The 18,620-nt window shown below is 40.4% G+C and overlaps 1 protein-coding gene across 1 annotated transcript in view; it reads right to left on the reverse strand.

Moving 5' to 3' along the window:
• Window positions 1–18,317, reverse strand: part of CNTNAP5 (contactin associated protein family member 5) — a 290,138-nt gene extending 271,821 nt beyond the window's left edge. The window contains exon 1 of the mRNA XM_032692890.1: window positions 17,981–18,317. Within this exon, the coding sequence (XP_032548781.1) occupies window positions 17,981–18,056 (76 nt within the window). The 5' untranslated portion in view covers window positions 18,057–18,317. The remainder of the gene's footprint in view (window positions 1–17,980) is intronic.
• Window positions 18,318–18,620: the final 303 nt, after the last annotated feature.

Here is an 18,620-nt window from a genome sequence, read left to right on the forward strand (position 1 = left end):
GAGGTTAAATATTATACAGGGAAAAAATAGTCCAGGTTTCATATTGATTACTTTCTCTAATTCAGAAGGCAAACAATTGAGCTTCTCTGTGAGGACTGTTTGACCTATCGGAGAAAAAGTTTTGGAAATCCTGCCACCATGCTGTTTTCTCCTTCCCAGCAATTTAAAAATTAAAAATAAAGAAGATGCCATCACTGATGAAATATCACACTTCTGTGTCATCCCTGACATGGTCAGTGTGTCAAGACACATGATATGGGACTGGAGATGAGAAGACCAAGGTTATATAAGAAATGATACAAAAATGCACGTTTGAAAGAAGACTCTGTGATAGAAAAATATGAAGGGCAGTACCTTCAGATACCAACTGAGAAGTATTTCCCAGCTTATCCTGTACCACTATTTTTCTTGATGACATATATGTGCACAAACCACTGGAGGAGATGCTACAAGTAAAATCAAAATAGCACAAGTGGCTTTGTCTTATTGGCAGAGAAGAGACTTGGGCAGCTCCCTGTGGAGAATGCAAATTAATGAGATTAGGGATGAAAACTAAGATACTGTACAAACCCAGAAAAGCAAGCATGAGAGACACCTGAGGTTAGTTGTGGATCTTTGGCCTTAATCCCTGTGTTTGCCAACAAGAATGAGCAAAGTAAGCCATGGGATATTTACAACCAATATAAACAAGGATACAGCACACGGAAGGGCCCTGGCACAGTGCCTGTACAGTGCTGTCAGGGCTCTTGCTTGTTCTTTAATGTTCAGTGTGTTGGTGTAGGCACATATGTGCTTATGAATATTCACAGGAATCTGCTTATTTCATATTGCCTTTTCACTATTCTACTTTAGTAACACCATACAAGAGGAAAGTTATTGGATTTTTGAATATGATGGTTCAAAGTTTTTATCTCTTTATTTCCCTTAATAGTTAACCTTAATTATATTCTCGATAATTTAATATTTGTAACCATGATTCATTATCAGAAATATGATTTATATACTCATATTTATAAATATGATAGAATATGTTAAATATTTTTCCTGCAACAATTTCTCCTTAAAAACAAGAAAAGTAGCATATTTTATAAAAGAAGCCACATAAACTTTGATTCTCAAAGAAGAATCAAAAAGCATATCCTCCTATCTCAAGAAAATTTTAAACTTGAATGCTTGGTTGTGGTCATTTCATTCTCCTCCCACTCCACTCTAAAACAGAACATAAGTTGAAATAATAAAAACAGTTTGCAAAATAAGATAGGTTTTAGTTCAGATCATTGGAAGATGAAATGAAAAATAAATATACCCATTCAACAAATGGAGTATCTTTATAAGTCAAAGCATCCCTTGATAATAACTCTGTGGCTTGACTGAGTCAGCAATTTTGAGGGGAAACAATTAAATTGAAGCAATACGAATCCACTCTCCTCCTTCTTAAGACTATTCAGGAAGATCAAGGAGAATCTAGGGTGTAGAAAAAGTTGGTAATTTGTTCAACCTCACACAAGAAATCTCTCTTTTCTTCTTAATGATGTCCAGCTGCAGTAACTTAAAATCCTTAATACTGCATAAAACAACCACAGAGTTTTCACAGAGAGGACAAGTCTTTAGACAGCATATTGATGCCATAAACTACAAAATCTTTTAAAATATTCTAATCCCATGAATTCCAAAGTTATTATCTGATTTACTTTTCCGATGGGACGCTAAATACATCACACAGAAAGGCTCAAGCTCTGCTTCATATAGAGGCAGTAGATAAGAAACTCTCCGATCTCCAGAGGGGCACACAATATTCTATTGGCTCTGTACAGGCTTTTAACATTTTTTGATCATGAACATTTGAAGGCTGCCACATAACCTATATATATATATAACTATATTTATTTTTAGGTACATCTTTGTATATAAACATATAGATACATATACATAAAGTGTAGATAATTACCTTTGAATGTTTGTATATAGACACATACTTGAGTGCAAATATAAAAATATTCAAACGAAATGGGAATTAACTTTGAATGCCAGGTTCCACAAAAGTTTGGACCTCATGACTTGGAAGAAAGGACTTTCCAGAGCCAAATCAGCAATAGATACAGAGAGGAGGTTGAAACAGATAAAGCAGACTCTGCTGCCTCTGAGCTGCACTTTTGGCCTGAACATTAGCAAACCTGATCTGCAGTTTCAGATAAAATTGTATACCTTCCTGCTTCTAACAGGGCTTGTATATCTTTATTTCGAAGGAGATTTTCCTGAAATCAGGAGTACTGCCAATGTTTTTCATTATTATCTTTATATCAAAAGGCCCTTGGTTTCCCTTTTCTTTCTACTTCATGTACACTTTCATCATAAACCAACACTTCCCATTTTATCAACCACCTCCAACAGAAGAGAGGCAGGATTGTATCTATCAGCATGACACGGAGAGGTAGAAAACTGTATTTAATCTTGAGGAAGAAGTAACAAGACTGCAGGACACAGGCTGGGCTGCGGGAAGCCAGGGGACTCTATGGTGGTAAGCCTGAAGGGCACATATGACAGTGATCCTGTGCTAAAAAGTGATGAGAATTAGAGTGATCGTGGGAGGAAAAGCAGCTCACCGTTTGGTTTTTCTGACTCTGAGACACAGATTAGTCATTGAATCAGAGGGCTGAACAGAATAAGCAAGAGGAAAAGTAAAAAGAAAAAAAAGAGGTCAAGCACTTGCAGCGTGACTGAAGACAAGGTGAAAGCTAGTGAGAGAACCGACTAAATGGCAGAAACAGAAATCAGAGCACATGGCCTGCATGAAGGTCCTTCTGCATGTACTCTTCCTTGTTATCAGAAGCAGCAGCAGGCTCTTGTGCAAAGGGCTCAGGAGGTGTAAGGGTAACTAATGATGTCCCTTTCTAGGCAGCTTCTTTGGTGTTCTTAAAATGGGACATAATGAGTACAAAGAGTCCACCCCTGACACCGCAGAAAAATATCAGTGCATGAATTTTATAGCGAAACAGAGAGTTTAATCATAGCAGATTCCTTTAGCTCATCACAACGTCTTTTTCTTGGTATTGCAGAGCATCAGGAGCTCACTAGCCATCATTAAATGAGAAATGATAGCAAGTCACAAATTAGCGAAATTCTTGGAAAGGATTGCATGCAAGTCAAATTCCTAATGACTCATCTTCAAAAAAATTGTAAATGCCTGATTAAACAGAATACTGAAGTTAGTCAGTCTCAGAAAATTATTCTCTCCTCAATAGAAAAAGCAAGAATAAAGGCAAGAATAAAATACAAAAATATAAAAATTTATTGATTTAATCAGGGAAAGCTGAATCCACCACCTCATTTTTTGTTTTATTCTACTAATTGCAGCAAAATGGGTTTCTATAAAACCAACAACATCTAAAATATTACCCTGCTCTGTATGAAGTACTGAAGGTATGAACACATGCAGCTTTTCTGGTAAAATGTATAGGTAAATGCATAGACATAAATCAACAGAAAGATCTGGACATACTTATTCAACATTGTGCTCCATTTACAATAGGAAACTGTGAACTAAAGTCACCAGAATTCAGGAGCAGCGTATTTTGAGGATTTGATGTCTCGTGGTCAGGGCTGAACACTTGACTTCAAGGTGGAGGAACTAACATTTAGATGATACAGTGAAATAAATAAAAAGAAGTTAAATTCCTTTAAAAGAAAGGGAAGAAGGAGAACTTATTTTCATCAGCTCTAAATACTTTTCAAAACTCAGAGTCTATTAGGAAGTATAAATACTTTTCTTCCAGTTGAACCATTCTGGTTTCTGATACTGTTTACTGGAATATTTGACTTCAGTGAGCACACACAGTACTCATTTCAGTTTACCATTATTTAAGTGCTTAATATTGCTTTTCTGAATGTTACGCTAAGAATTAAATCCTTTGGACCCAACTGAAACATGTTTATACTGTAAAACCCAACCTCAATTATCCTAATGAGATTCTGTAGCCACTTGCTTTTCAAACTATGAAGGCAAGTATTTAAATGTTAAATAAACAAACCATCAGGCCCAGAAACATAATATGACCTGAAAAATGAAGATAATTTCCCCAAAGATTCTTAGAAATAACACTGAAAGTGCTTTCTCTCATCCTTTCATCAAAACTGACCAAAAACCTTAGAAAACTATTCAGTCATTTCTAAAAGACATCTATCTGAGACAAGTCCTTTACTAACCTGAAAAATACCAGCGCTTTTCTGTATTCAGAAAAGTCTCTTCTATTACCTTGCTTATTTGACAGACACTTGATTCTACCAGAATTTCAGTATTTGAGGGACACAGCTTTTAATCTAGCTGAAATGATACCACAACACCCAAGGAGGTTTAATGTTGCATCCTGCCAGATCTCAGGTCTTTTACCAGCTGGTGTAATTGAAACTGCTTTATCCAGAAAAAATAAAGAACAAAGCTGGGGAAGAGCAGCCACTGTTGACTTTGTTGATATCAGGAAGGGGAAGGCTGAAAACAGTGGTTAGTGCAGATGGGAAGGTCCAAACTCATGAAGGAGGTGGTTCTATTCCTTTCCTATTTACACCTGTCCCATGAGAAGCCACTGATTTTCCAAGGTTCTGGCAGAGACAAAATAGACATGACTTATTATTCTGAATTCTCATTGAATCTCTTTTTAATTAAAGTTTTCCTTCCCTCCAGGGAAGCTTAATTAAAAAAAAAAAAAGTAAAAAAATCAAATTACTGACTTAACATAGGCAGATTGACTCAGCCTGATGCATTGCATAACTGAGGACTGTTTCACTTTGTTTTGATCTTCTTGGTCATTTCAGTGAATGAAGTGAGGTAATGTGCTATGTGGTATTCATAATAGGTACACTAAATAAGTAAGATTTATTCACTAGAATATGTAAGAATATTACAGGAAGCAGGTTTTAATCATTCTGACAAAACTACCATGGAATGGGATAATTATATGGTTGCGTTTAGCTTTAAGGATACTAGTACTAGCCTCAGACTCTCTGTTACTGTGCTTTGTACAAGAATAGCCTCAATGAAATATATAGACTTATTGATTAAAATAATGCTTTGGAGTTTCACGAATTACGCCCACCTTCTTTCATATATTTACACTCAAAAGTAGGTTACAGACATGGAAAGGAGGAGGGGGTTTCTATTTTTCCATTATTTCCTAATTGAAGCAAATAGAAATATATAGATTGTGGATATCTAAGAACTACTAAACTCTTGCCTTCAATATCGGCTTACTGAGTTTCCTATTTCTTAGCCAAGGGCTATTCCAAAAAACTTCTTATTCCTTGAGGGTTGAAGGTTTACTTTATTAGTCCCAGAATAGAAAGGCCTGGATATTCTCATCAAACTAGCTATTAAATATTGCCACCAGTCAGTGACATACTTAAAAATTTTCTGAAGAAACTGAAGAGACATTTGCATTTATATGTAGTCTTCAGAGCAGAATCTTTGCTCTTACCATCACCGGCATAAAGAGACCCCCCCACCAGGATAAAGACCTTGTGCTTCACACTTACTAACACAGAAAACCCATTCCTATCCTGAAGGAGTCAAAATCAATTACCCTTCTCTGTGCATCTTGTGGAAGAGAAGAGCAGGCATTTCCAGCTGTGAACTGTTTTTCTCCCTGCCTGAACAATGAAATAAGTGCCTGTCTTGGAATTTACAAAGCTTAGCTTGAACATGACTTTATAGATTTGCTCTAAATTTCCTCTAAGCTAAGATTACAGTTTCCCTTAATATAAGAAATAAAAGGAATAACCATTCCCTTGTGCAGGTCTTCTTGGCTATCTTAAACCAGTACTTTATAGTCATATTTAACTGGTTATTATTCTTTAACTTAATACGAATCCACCACTTTCATCACACAATTTTAGTTTAGCACCCATGCAAGCAACTTGGTGCAAACTTCATGCTCTTGTAGGGAAATGCAAGCTAGCTCTACCCACATGCCATGTAGGAATGACTGGAAGGACACACTGCTCAAAAAAGATGTTTTGCTTTCCTGGCTCTCAGCCAACAAGCCCAGAGCTCTCATGATGAAGATTTCATAACTGCAGATTTACACAAAGATCCTTTACGTTTTTGTAGACTGACCCCTATGGAAGTCACTAGGGAACAAGCACAATCACAATGGTTTGGAGACTGTTATTCATGGATGTAGTTAGTACTTCTAGAAGAAGCACTATTGCTTACATTATCTTACCACCTGGCATAAAGACCTCTTTCTCCAACCACCACTGTTAGGTGAAAGTCTGTATAAGATGTGAACATTTAGCCCTAATGAGATAAACCAGGTAAACTCAAGCTCAAAGCAATTAAGCACATCACCTAATGATACCCGGGAAAACTTTCATAAAGTCAATCATCAAACCCATGCCTTTCAAATTTGAAGAAGGTGCCTCTTCCCTACAACCCACAATTTCATCTTAAGAGTTAGGAGGTTTATGTTAATTTTCACATGTTACATTTTCCATGCAGCAGAAAAACAGATAATGCACTTGTAATTGTGGTGGTCCCTGATAAAGTCTGTCAGGTGCTAGAATACTGACCCCAGTGCCTGTGTTGATTAGATGAAGTTGTGAAAAAAACAGGCACTATAAATCAGATACTACTAAGGTTAGGATGGGTGCAAGATGGAGAGGGTAGGAGGAAAATCTGTTCTCTTATAGCTCTGACTCATTGTCTGCTTGCAATCAGAGAAAGGATTTCAAATTAGGACTTCCTTATTTAGTGCACACAAGTCACTGATGCCCCAATCCAATGGCAAAACTGGCAATGTTTGGATCAAGCCTGTTAGAGGAAGTGAAACAACATGTATTTGCTGTGAAATGAGATGAGTCATGGCAGTTGATACCTCCTTCTTCCAAAAGCTTAAGTGGAAAATGACTCGTGTTTAGTGAGAACATCTTTTTTCTTTCTTTTCTACTGAGGTCTCAAGAAAGTAGGTAACTCCTTTCATATGGGTTAACCTTGCCCAATAGAGCCAACCAACACTCCTCAGCAAAAGCACGGATGAAAAATACATCTCTCTTGCTTGTCTGAAAAACAATGTGGGCTTTTGCAAACACTCTGTGATGAATGTGGGTGTGTAAAGGAGTTTGTAATCCATACTCCTAATGATGCAGTAAAAAGACTACTTCACTCTCTGGAGGGGGCCCTGGGGAACAGTGTCAGATATCGAATGTAGATTTCAAAAAGAAAAGAGTTGATAATTTAAAAAAAAAAAATCTCCTTATACTTAAAATGTCTAATGTTAGTAATTTAGCAACCCCATGTACCTAATGTTATTAACAAAAAACTAGCTATATGGTTTCTAGGCAGGAACAAATTTTCATCAGTGGACCCAAGAGCACCAGCAGTGTGAGCTCATATCTGCCTGGAAGAAATACAAGCAGGAATAACCTTGGACTATCAGCTTTTCAAAGAATTTGAAATGTTTTCTATAAAGTTTGTGAAAAGCTATTATCACATAACGATCCTATGTGTTATAGTGGCTAGTGTTCACCTCAAATCAACAGAACAGGAGGATTCAGAAAACAGAACAACTGTTCATAAAAAAATGCAAGAAGTACACAAAAGTGTGTGCAACTTCAGCTTATTATATTGTCAGTAAGTTGGATACAAGGTTGGCAAAGAATATGACAGTAGGGCAAGCCAACACACTCTCATATGATTTTCTCAAAAGGAACAACAACCATCAGGAAAATGAACTGTTCTTTCTACTGACAGGTACAAACACAACTTCGATTGCACACATTGCCAGTCAGATTTTAAGGAAAATAAACTTTGCAGGAGAACAATAACAAGGATTTGCATGCTAGATGAACAGATTCCTGAGGACAAGATGATCTGAAATTCAACTACAAGTTATTTCCTTCATTTGCAGGAAGTTTAGACCAGGTTCTAGATGAACTGAGTCTACACAAGAATTCAGTGAATAACTGTCTAAGAATAATGAGAATTAATATTACATATAAGATGAGCTCTGCACTTAAGAAGCAGAACTGGGAAAAGAGAATTTGATAATCTATAAATATTTGAATGCTGCAAGCTACATCTGATTGAAATTCATCAAATTTTCATTTTCTTTTCCAAACAAACAGTCTCTGTGAAAAATGCCGTAGCTGTTTAATCTTCTTCAGGGTTGCTGAAGGAGGTTCTTCCTCTAAAATTAAAAGGCAACCTAGTTTTCTACAAAATTAAAAAATAATAAAACAACACAAACCAACCCCTCTGAATTTTTGGGGGCAGTTAGGTAGAAATCCAGTGCCACTGTTCTCTCTCTGTGTGAGGTTTCTCCCTTCTCTCTGATGCTCTGTTTCGTGTCCACATAGCAGTTGCACCTAGGGTAGGGCAGTCAAAGGGTAATGTACCCACCTAGAACGCAATACACCGAAGTTCATATTCTATTTTTTCAGAGATTTCCTCTGTAGCTTTACACAGAACACCTTAGCTCCTCTGGAGCACCAGTCTCTTTAGAGGCACTGATGCTCCCCTTCCCACTGACATGTCCATCCAGGAGGAGATGGGTAGACGTCCACCAGTATTTTCTGAAAATACAGCATCCTGCATGTCCCAGAGAATGAACTCTGACTAAAAAAGGCTCACTACAGGCATTTTCACAGACATGTAGAGATCATGTACCCTTACAGTGACTAAAAAGGCACTGTCACTATTATTGAGGCTGTTTCTGCAGGATTATTTAGAATAGCAGGTGCAATACAAGTTCTCCCAAGGCCAGTTTTGGAGGACCATATCCTGTGAACAGAAGCTCCCTCTCCATTCTGCTTCCCATTTCTGTTGGGTTTAGCTTACCCTCTGCACTGTGGAGACTGAGTGCTCCTTAGCTCGTTATCCTGTGGGGTAGGTATTTATCAAAATCTATTAAATATTTAGACCTTCATATAGCAACTAATGCTGCCAACTTGTTTGACTTAAATTATACCCCACTGACAAATCAAATTAGAGAAGATTTGAGTAAATCTACCTTTTAAAATAAAAGCTGATTTTCTCCATGTTCAGCCATTTGTGGGATTAACTTTTTTAATGGGTTCTTATGTGCACAATGTTTTTGTTTTCACAGATACTAGAAGAGGATGAATTATTCATTGGGGGGGAAATAAAATCTACAACATGCATTTTCATAACTTATTTAGTCCCTTTTGTCCTATTCATAAATCAATCCTGATTACTACAAACGAATGTGTTACTCCTAACTGTTCACTCATGACACACTTGGACCATTAATTCAGAGACCTCCTCATAGAGTGCATTAGGAAGCTGCCACTAGTAATGGGCAACCAGAAGAACATCCTTTGTGATCTCCCCTCTTTGCCTATGCATCCCAAACTCCATCTCCTGCTCCATTTCTTATGTATAATTTTACAGACAAAATACATATTCTCCAGTTAAAACGTGCTTTCCCCCCTGCTGTTCCAGTGATACATTTGCATGGAGGGAAGGAAGAAAATTGTATATTAATGCTCAGTAGGTTTCTTTTATGACCTAGAAGAAGGATAGAGAGCAATTGCTCAGTATCTACATCAGAAGTGGGGGCAATTGAGGCCAAAACATAAAGACATCACTGAACTAATATGGGAATGACTACAGATATGTCATTGGTGACATAGATCACAAGGTATTTATCTGTTCCTGGAGTGCTGACGAGCTGTCATCAGTGAAGAACCATTGTCATCGAGGAACAATGCTTCACCATTTAGAGCAGTAAATGGAACAAGCCAATTTTTATCCAGGCAGTACTGCATTTATCAACCTGTTATTGCCCAGCTGGGAACAAAGAGAGGATTCTACCCATTTGAAAATTATTATTATTATTTACTACTATATTGGCAACACAGTGCACTGAATAGTTTTAGAAGAAAAATTTATGCTCCAGAATTCCTAAGGGTCAACACTCAATCTTTCTCAATACACACAATAAAAGAGAGAATGAAAACACATTTGTTTCCTTCCCAGTCCAATTGCTGCAGTGCCACAGTGGTTAGCATCGAACACCATTCCGTTTCATGTGCTGGAGCTCTGTGCTGAACCCTAATTACCCATGTCAAAAGGGGAGCATCCCTCAGAATGACACCAGTTGTTCTTTGCAGCTTCCACTGCTGTGGTTGTTGCTGAATATCTTTTGAGCATTCCTAAGTACCAAGCTGAACGGAATGCAGTGCGTCCCACTGCAACTCTATGCTCTTTATGTCATAAAGATATCACAGATCCCAGGCAATTAACAGTTTGGAAAAGAGTACATTAATACCAGCTACTAAAAACCTTTTATAGTCTTGAATGGTATTCACCGAGCAATTACAAAGTTAGCTTTTCCTTGTTATTGCTCCTAGGAATTTATATAACAGTGATGCTCATTAAGAATACTCCTTAACCTCAGATTCAGAGTTGTGCTGTCCAGCATGGACATGGTGATGGCATTTTATTAGCTAATCACTGGTATAATGTGTCTGATGTTAACTACGACAGGAAGGAGTCACAGAGACTCTTCTCAGCAAACCTCCAGCATCTATTTCCATCTCATTGATAAGCCAGCCTCTGTGGTCAGGAATCTGGACTTTCCTAGCCCAAGACAAGCACACCAACACAATTCTGGAGTAGACACAACCTGCACATCTTGAATCCCAGTGATGATGTTGAATGCTACTTTAAATCTATTTACTTAAGTCATCTTCATTCCTGACAAAACAGAAGTTGTTGACCTCCTGTTATCCAAAGCCTGTTTCTATTAGACTCAAACTGAGGGAAAAAATCTACTAGTTCACTTAAAAAAAACATTTTCACCCTAGTTCACTAGAAGTTTCCTCCCACCCACAGAACAGCACCACACAAGGGTGTGATTCCAAGCCGGACTCCTCTCTGATTTGGCACGTGCAAAATGAGGGCAAATGGTATACTGCCACTGATACAGAAGGAGACTAAGGGCTCTAGGTCTGCTTTTGCCATGTGAATCATTTCTTGGCATTTCTTTCTAACACTAAAGCCTTAGTCTCAACCAAGAAACAGTCTCCAAATTCATATACAGCGTCTGAAAAGGAGTAGAACAAGTATCTCTCTTCCAAAACTATTTCCACAGACAACTTGTGTCATAGAAGAAAGAAACCTTTTTATCACAGATGTCCATGAACACATCACATCTTATTGTCATGTCTGTAGCACACTTGTAGTAATTGGGGTTATTCAATGACTACACAGGTTGAGACCTCTTGGGTTGCACTACAGACTGTGAGGTTGAACACTGGTGAGGTCTTTATTACGGTAGAGCACCACTGGATAAAATAAAACTTACCATTACCTAGAAGGCCACTTTGTCTCTGAGCTCTGTACCTTATTTTCAGTTTAAGTACTAAAATTGTAGATTCAAAAAACCCCAATTCTAGAGGCTTTTAATTCACAAGTTATAAAATACAATATAGTAAGTGAACCAGCCAGTACTCTAATACCCATTTAGTATCATAAATAGATAGGTTCATACAGACTTCCATGGCTTTATTCAGAACCTGTGTTGATAATACCTGGGCACAGAGTTCTGTAGAAAATGGACCAAGCTATCCAAATTCCAGAATACATCTACAAGAATGTAGAGAAAAAGCTAGAATCATGCAAAGACAAAACACAGCCAGAAAAACAAGTTTCACCTCTTGGAACACAGATCAAGCAAGATCCTTCTTGACATTTGCAAATGACTTCATGCTCTCTCTTTTACTAAGTTACTTTCTTTTATTTTTGGAGAAAATACCTGTTAAAATCTTAGATACTTTCTGCTTATATCTAAATATATCTATTCAGAAGGACAGCTAGATCACCACACTAGGAAATACTAATTTTTTTTTAACTGCTTAACAGAGCAGATAATTAAAAATAAATAAATCAATGTTTTGGCATTTTTCTCCCTCTCTAGATTCTAATATTGAATTGTTTTCATTATTTAAAACATCATCAGTTGCACTGATCTAGCGAACAAATGGCATTAACAGCCCAAGAGAACCTGCACAGGGCAATTAAAAAATTCAGAGACAAGATTAATACAAGTAAATTAATTATCAATGATATCAGTGCAGCACTGCATAAAAAAAAAAAAATCTCATTTCCCTCTAACTTTACAGAGATGTGCTAATAGGTCTGCTGTTTCCTACTTTACCAAGTGATGCCTTCAAAGTCTCCAAGAATTGCCTGTGATTTTAAACCTTTATTACGTCAGGATTATTCTCTTCCCTTCTTTATTGGTTTGAGTGGAGGGAGCTTAGTGAAGAAGGAAAAGGAAACAGTTCATGTCTCTTAAAGATACTTTACTGACAGCAGAAGGAAAATGTTCATGCAGACCTACCAGCTTGTTTCTCTTTTGCATTCTTCTTTCCTTCTCACATTAGACCCAGAAGAGATGTGTCCAGCGAGACACGGTGCAAATGTGGCCCTCGTATCAGTAAGACAGCATTAGTCTGAAAAAGTGAATGCTACGGGACCAGAGAGTCATTCCCCTAATTCTGGGGGTGGAAAAAAACCTAACAGAGTCCTTTATTTAAAAGAAGAAAAAAAGAAAAGAAAAAAAATAAAATAAAAAAAAAAAAGCACAGTAGGTTACCTGGTGCCCTACTTAGACAGCCCACTCCCTGTAATGCTTGGTAGAACTCCGGGGGCGGGTACGCCAAGGGGAAGCAGATATAAAGAGAGAGCCTGTCACATGTGATGCTGGCAGATACACCTGCAGTTCTCTGTTTCTCTCATTCTTGTCTCTTCAAGAGGATAGGGGAGGGTTGGTAAGACAGTAATTCAAGTTTGCCAAGCAAGCTGAAACCTGTCACATCTATCAAAAATCCATTTTTGGGGCTAAAAATAAATAAATGCTACCCCATGCTCCCCCTGCCTTCAGATTCTTATTCAGTTCAGTATTCAGCTATCCAAACTCCACTTGCTTCAAATAGCAGCAGAGAAAGGAGAAGGAGGGGAAGAGGAAATGAGAAGTAATCTGTGGATTTAGAAACTACTACATATAGCAGGGCAAATATGAATATGAACTAACAACAGAGAACAGGACATGACTGCACCATGTGGGATCAACTCAACTGACCCCTAAGGATTCTAGATTCTTAGATTCTCACATTGATTGAACATTTGTCTCTTGCTTATATATACTGCCTCAGTTTCCCATTGGTAAGAGAATGATTACAGTGATTAAAAAACCATCACTAGTCCTACACTGACTGGAGTGCTGGCAGAAGTCTGCACATGCCATGTGCTGGGAGAGCTTCACAAGTATGTTGTTCTACCCAATCACCATATTTTCCATTTGAAGTCTATACTTCGTACAGATGTACCAAGCACATTTGAAAACAATTTGTTCTTGCTGTTAATTTATAAGGAAAAACCTGCTGCATTTGCATGAAATTAAGAGCAAAAAAGAAAAGAAAAATGTCCAAGCAGACAATGTATTTGATACTGCGATAATAACCCTGGATAGATTCCTGTGGGCTGGTGATGCCATCTGCCTAGTCCACGCAGAATCCAAAGACCATTGTACCACTTAGAAAGACCATCTTTTAGACTCATTCAAAGCCAAAGAGTGCTAGTTGAGTCAAACTGATTGAAAGCTGGATAGTGACAGTCACACAAGAAAGGCTCTGATCAGCAGTGGGACATTCACAGCCTTTCTCAGGAAATCTCATTATTTTATACCATTTCTTCATTGATACATCTGAAGGCATAAAAAAGTAACATTTGTATATGTTTTTCTCCTAATATGAAACTAACAGGGGGAAAGTATGCCTGAATACTATTCTCTTGTAAAGAATATTTGATGGTGAAGGGCCTTGACAGGAAGCCATGTGAGGACTGGCTGAGAGCACTTGGTCTATTCAGCCTGGAGGAGACTGAGGGGAGACCTCATTGCAGTTACAACTTCCTCATGAGGGGAAGAGGAGGGAAAGGCACTTATCACTTCTCTGGGGTGACCAGTGACAGGACCTGAGGGAATGGCCTGAAGTTGTGTCAGGGGAGGTTTAGGTTGGATATTAGAAAAAGCTTTTCACCCAGAGGTTGGTCGGGCACTGGAACAGGCTCCCCAGGGAAGTGGTCACAGCATCAAGCCTGACAGAGTTCAAGAATCATTTGGACAATCCTCTCAGGCACAGGATGTGACTCTTGGGGATAGTCCTGTCTAGGGTTAGGAGTTGGACTTCAGTAACCCTTGTGGGTCCCTTTTAACTTGGCATATTCTGTCATTCTGTGATATGTAAGTACTGCAGCCAGAGGAAAAGATGTGTCAGATCCTCTTCACTGAGCCTGCAAGCATATGAGCCACAAACTGAGATCAGATAATCAATATTCTACCTATTTCAGCAGATCTCTTTAAAACTTAGCATTTCTGACCACACAGATAGAAAGGTCACTGTTTAAGAGACCTCATGCCTCTACCACAGTTGACCTGACAGGTCTCATTTGTGCTGTTACAAATCCCAAATACACCTCCTGATCTTGATGGCCTCAAGTATCCAGAGTCAAATTTTCTCCTGTAAGTCTTCACTTACACTTGTCTGACTCCGGTACAATTACTATCCCTGCAAAGGAAGGCTAAAATCAGAGTGAACACCCTTGTTGCCTAAAAAAAGTTTCCTTGTCCAAGAAAATGTATAATTTCTTCAGGTCTTTTTTCTATTTCACAATAAATAAAAATACAAACACACACTGCCTATCTTTTAACTGAACAGAGTTATTAAAGACAGATGTATCCTGTAAGGCCATATCTAAATCTACTGCAGAGTAGTGGACTGCACATTGACCATATATTTCAGTAAGGACTTTAATAGGATGTCTGATTCTACCACACACTGAATTTCTGCTGCTTCGACGGACAGTTATGACTGGGTTTAATTAAAAGGGTTAAAAGCCTCAGGATCAGCTAAAAAGTGCTAGTGAAGTGGAATAATAAATGCTAGTGATTCTGTGGGAGGAAGAGAGGCTGGGTTCTGGAACAGATACATGCAATAATTTCTGAGAATAACTTTTGCAATGGGAGTTAGAAGGTGCCACTTCACCAGGAGGTGTTTTAATCTGCTATATCTTCCTATCTTCCACATGTGAAAAATCAGTCAAGAAAAATAAAAGTAGGGGGGAGAAAGGCATAAGGTGTAAAATAGCAGTAGGTAAAATTTTAAAGATACACAACTTCAAATCAGGTGGAAGGTCACTAATGGCTCCTGCAATTCTTTTCCGCAGCTGCAGACTAGCCCTGAACTGATATAGCAAAGTGGTTGAGAAAAACATGAATTAATGTCTCTTTTTTTTCATTTTTTTATTATTGCTCCCTCCTTTCAACTTTAAAAAGGGAAAAAAAAAAGTGCTCAACAACTGTAAATCTTGACTTACTAAAGCTACTAACATTTTCAGATCACAGAATATGCTGCTAAAGGGCAACTAATTTGTCACATAGCAGGCAAGGCTTTGTGTCTCCTTTTCTACCTGATAAATGTAGAAGCTTCCGTTCCCCCAGATGTTGCATGCAACACATTTCCAGTGTTATGTACATGGCTATTTATTAATTTTCTAGTAATTAGTATCCTGGGGAGAAATCCTATTACTACTCTATTTACATAATTTAATAAAATATTGCAAAAAGCAAAGTGGGAGGAATTTCTTATGTTTTATTAGCATTTGGCAATTTTGGTCTTTCTAATGATGTCTGCTGACCTCTAGCCAGTAGCTGTGTTTCAAAGCAGTTTCTTTCGAAATTCTTTCTTTAATTAAAAACTATTACCAAAGAGGAAATTGGAATCAAATATCTCAGTGGCGGGGAAGATTTTGACCTACTCAGGATTTTTATTTTACAGAAACTAAATAAGCGGCAGGAAAATAATTTTTAAGAGTTGTCTAATTTAGAAGCAAGGAAAAAACCAAATTAGACTAATGTCATGCTAGATATCAGGAAGAAAACTAAATAAGTTTCATAATCCTTTTCCACTGTAAATACTGTCCCTAGGTCTCTTCTTGTTCACAAAATCTGACAGAACCAAACCTGTTGAAGCCATCGTGAGCATATGAGTATTGGCATCCAAACACAACCCCTTTGGCCAAAGGGCAGAAGCAATCCTTTTCCCATTGCACTTTGGCTTTCAAATAGAAGCTCCTGACAGTGGCCTGCACTGAATCTTCCCATTTACGGAATTTAGTTATTTCTTTTGGAAAGTTTACTGGGTACCTGGAAGTTCAGTAACCCTTTAAAGCAATGGCATTTTCATGCAGCTATTTAAATATACTTCAGGATACTGCTTCAGTATTTTAGCCCATATATAACTTTCTTGGCCCCAAACTGAGAAAGACAGCACAGCTTCCCTGAGCTCTTCCATACGGAAATGATTTATTTAATAAGGTGATGAATTTTCATACTGGATGCAATTATTGAGGTCCATGCAAGCACACAGAGATCTTCACATGCAAATCTAACGAGGCTTCTAGGGAACTTGCAGCTATTACAGATTCACAGGCTCCTTCACTCAGCTCCTGGGAAAGCACTTACAGCTGATTCCATGCTAATTCATTGCTCAATGAATAAGTAAAATCTGTACAGTATAATAAAAACATTGATCATCATGCTTTAAAAAGACTGACTCCTAAACATTTAGGAAGCAGTGTGTATTCAAGGGAAATGTTTATTGGCACTGGGAAATTAAACTGTCACTCGTGAAATAGTAAAACTCATTAATGCGGACTTTCTTTTTAAGTGTTAGGAATTAACTTTATGGCCGCATCAGTAACGAGCAGCAAGCCTCAGCCTCAAATCGCCTGCCGTTTAGTATTCACGAACGTTATTAAAACATATTAACCATAATTTAATTGACTGAGAATTTAAAAAAGACAGGGAAGGAGGGGAGGGGGGGGGAAGGAAGAAAGCCCGAAGCCCCGAAACCGGTCAGCGTTGGGAGTGGCAGGAGAGAGGATGGCAGGATGGATGGATGGGAAGCCGGTGGTGCCCCCGGGGCTCACCCCGGGCCGGGGCCATCAGGACGGGGCGGCCCCGCGCCGCCGGCGGGGCAACAGCGCCCTCTCGCGCCCGCCGCGCCGCGCCGGGGCCCCCGCCCCGCTCCGCCCGACGGGCCGCGGCCAAGGGGGGGCCGCGCTCCGGGAGCCCCCTCCCGCTCCCGGCGGCATTTCCCCCCGGCGCATCCCCGGGGGCGCAGGTCACGGAGCACCCCCTCCTTCTCCTCTGGGCTCCAGGACCCGCCAGCACCACAGGCACCCGGATACACCGCGCTCACCCAAGCGCCCCTAGAGCCGCAGCGGCACGGCAAAGCCCGGCGGCGACGGATGCTCCTGCCTGCGGGGAGCGACCCCCACAGGGCCGGCAGCGATACGTGGGCAAACTTACGAGGCGCTTTCCCGAGGAAGAGGGAGCGAGAGGCGATTTCCCACGCAGAATATGCTGGGGCACACCTCGGGACCCAGCCGTACCTGTGGGAAGCGCCCGGGAGAACAGACGGCACGGCGGGGCCAGGGGAAGACGCTCGGTGCCACCGGCGTTGCTCTGCCAGGCTGGAACCAGACTGCTCCCGCGAAATCGCACGCCTTAAGAGAAGGACCGACCCGACCCTCCAGGCAGAGGTGCGACTCCGGCCGCGGCTCCGTCCCGGACAATGGCCCGCAGCCGAGGCAGGGTGAACGGCGGCTACACTGACCGCAAAAAGATGCAACCAGCGGAAGGAGAGCAAACAGTGCGGGAAAACCTACGAGCAGCTCCTCGCAGGCTCAAGCGGCTCCCGGTTACTCCCACGTCCACACCGGCAGGACGGTGGAGAGCAATCCCTCCGTCTGGCACCAACTTTGCATTTCTGAGCTCCATTAGCAAAGCAGAGCCGAGCTAAGTTTCTTAGAGGTCATGGTGCAATAACCCTCTTTTCCAGAGTTTTCCCCCACCCCTCCCCGCCCCAACCCCGGGCAACTCCTCGCACTCCCACTACTCACAATTTGTTGCAGTTAATCCCAGGTGCCATAAACTGAAGAGCAGCAAAGTGAAGCCCCCGAGAGCTCGGGAATCCATGTTCAGCCCTACAGGGGGAAGCCAGCCGCTCGCCTGTCTCCCCTGGTCCCGATCTCCGAGCGCCCCTCAGCCTCTGTGCTCTCTCTCTCCCACCGCTCATTTACTCCATACAGCATCCAAACACTCCGGGTGAAGGGAAGCCGGGGGCGGCCGAGGGATCCTCCTCCGCGGCCCTTGGAGGAGCCGCTCCGGACGCGGGCGGCAGCGCCCGAGCCGAGCTCCCTGCCCCGGCTGCCGCCGCGGCGATTCACCTTGCGAGCGGCGGCTGGGTGGGAAGCGACAGCCGAGCGCTGGGCACCTCCTTATAGGCGAGAGCCGCGCTGCACTCCACCTCCTCCCAGCCCCCTGGAAGTCACTCCTCCTCGCCTTCCAGGGAGGATCCTTACTGCAATCTTCACGCGTTGTTGATAAGCATCAGAGTCACGGAGTAAGTCAGAAGCCTGGAAAAAAAAAAAAAAAGACAAAAATAATGAAAATCTTCTTCTCTCCCCCCCCCCCCCCCTTGTCTTTTTATTTTTCCTTTTCCCTCTCCTTTGGGTACCACTGTGGCTGGAACGTTTTAAA

The sequence above is a fragment of the Chiroxiphia lanceolata genome, chromosome 7 (assembly GCF_009829145.1).
Source record: "Chiroxiphia lanceolata isolate bChiLan1 chromosome 7, bChiLan1.pri, whole genome shotgun sequence".
Lineage (NCBI taxonomy): Eukaryota > Metazoa > Chordata > Aves > Passeriformes > Pipridae > Chiroxiphia > Chiroxiphia lanceolata.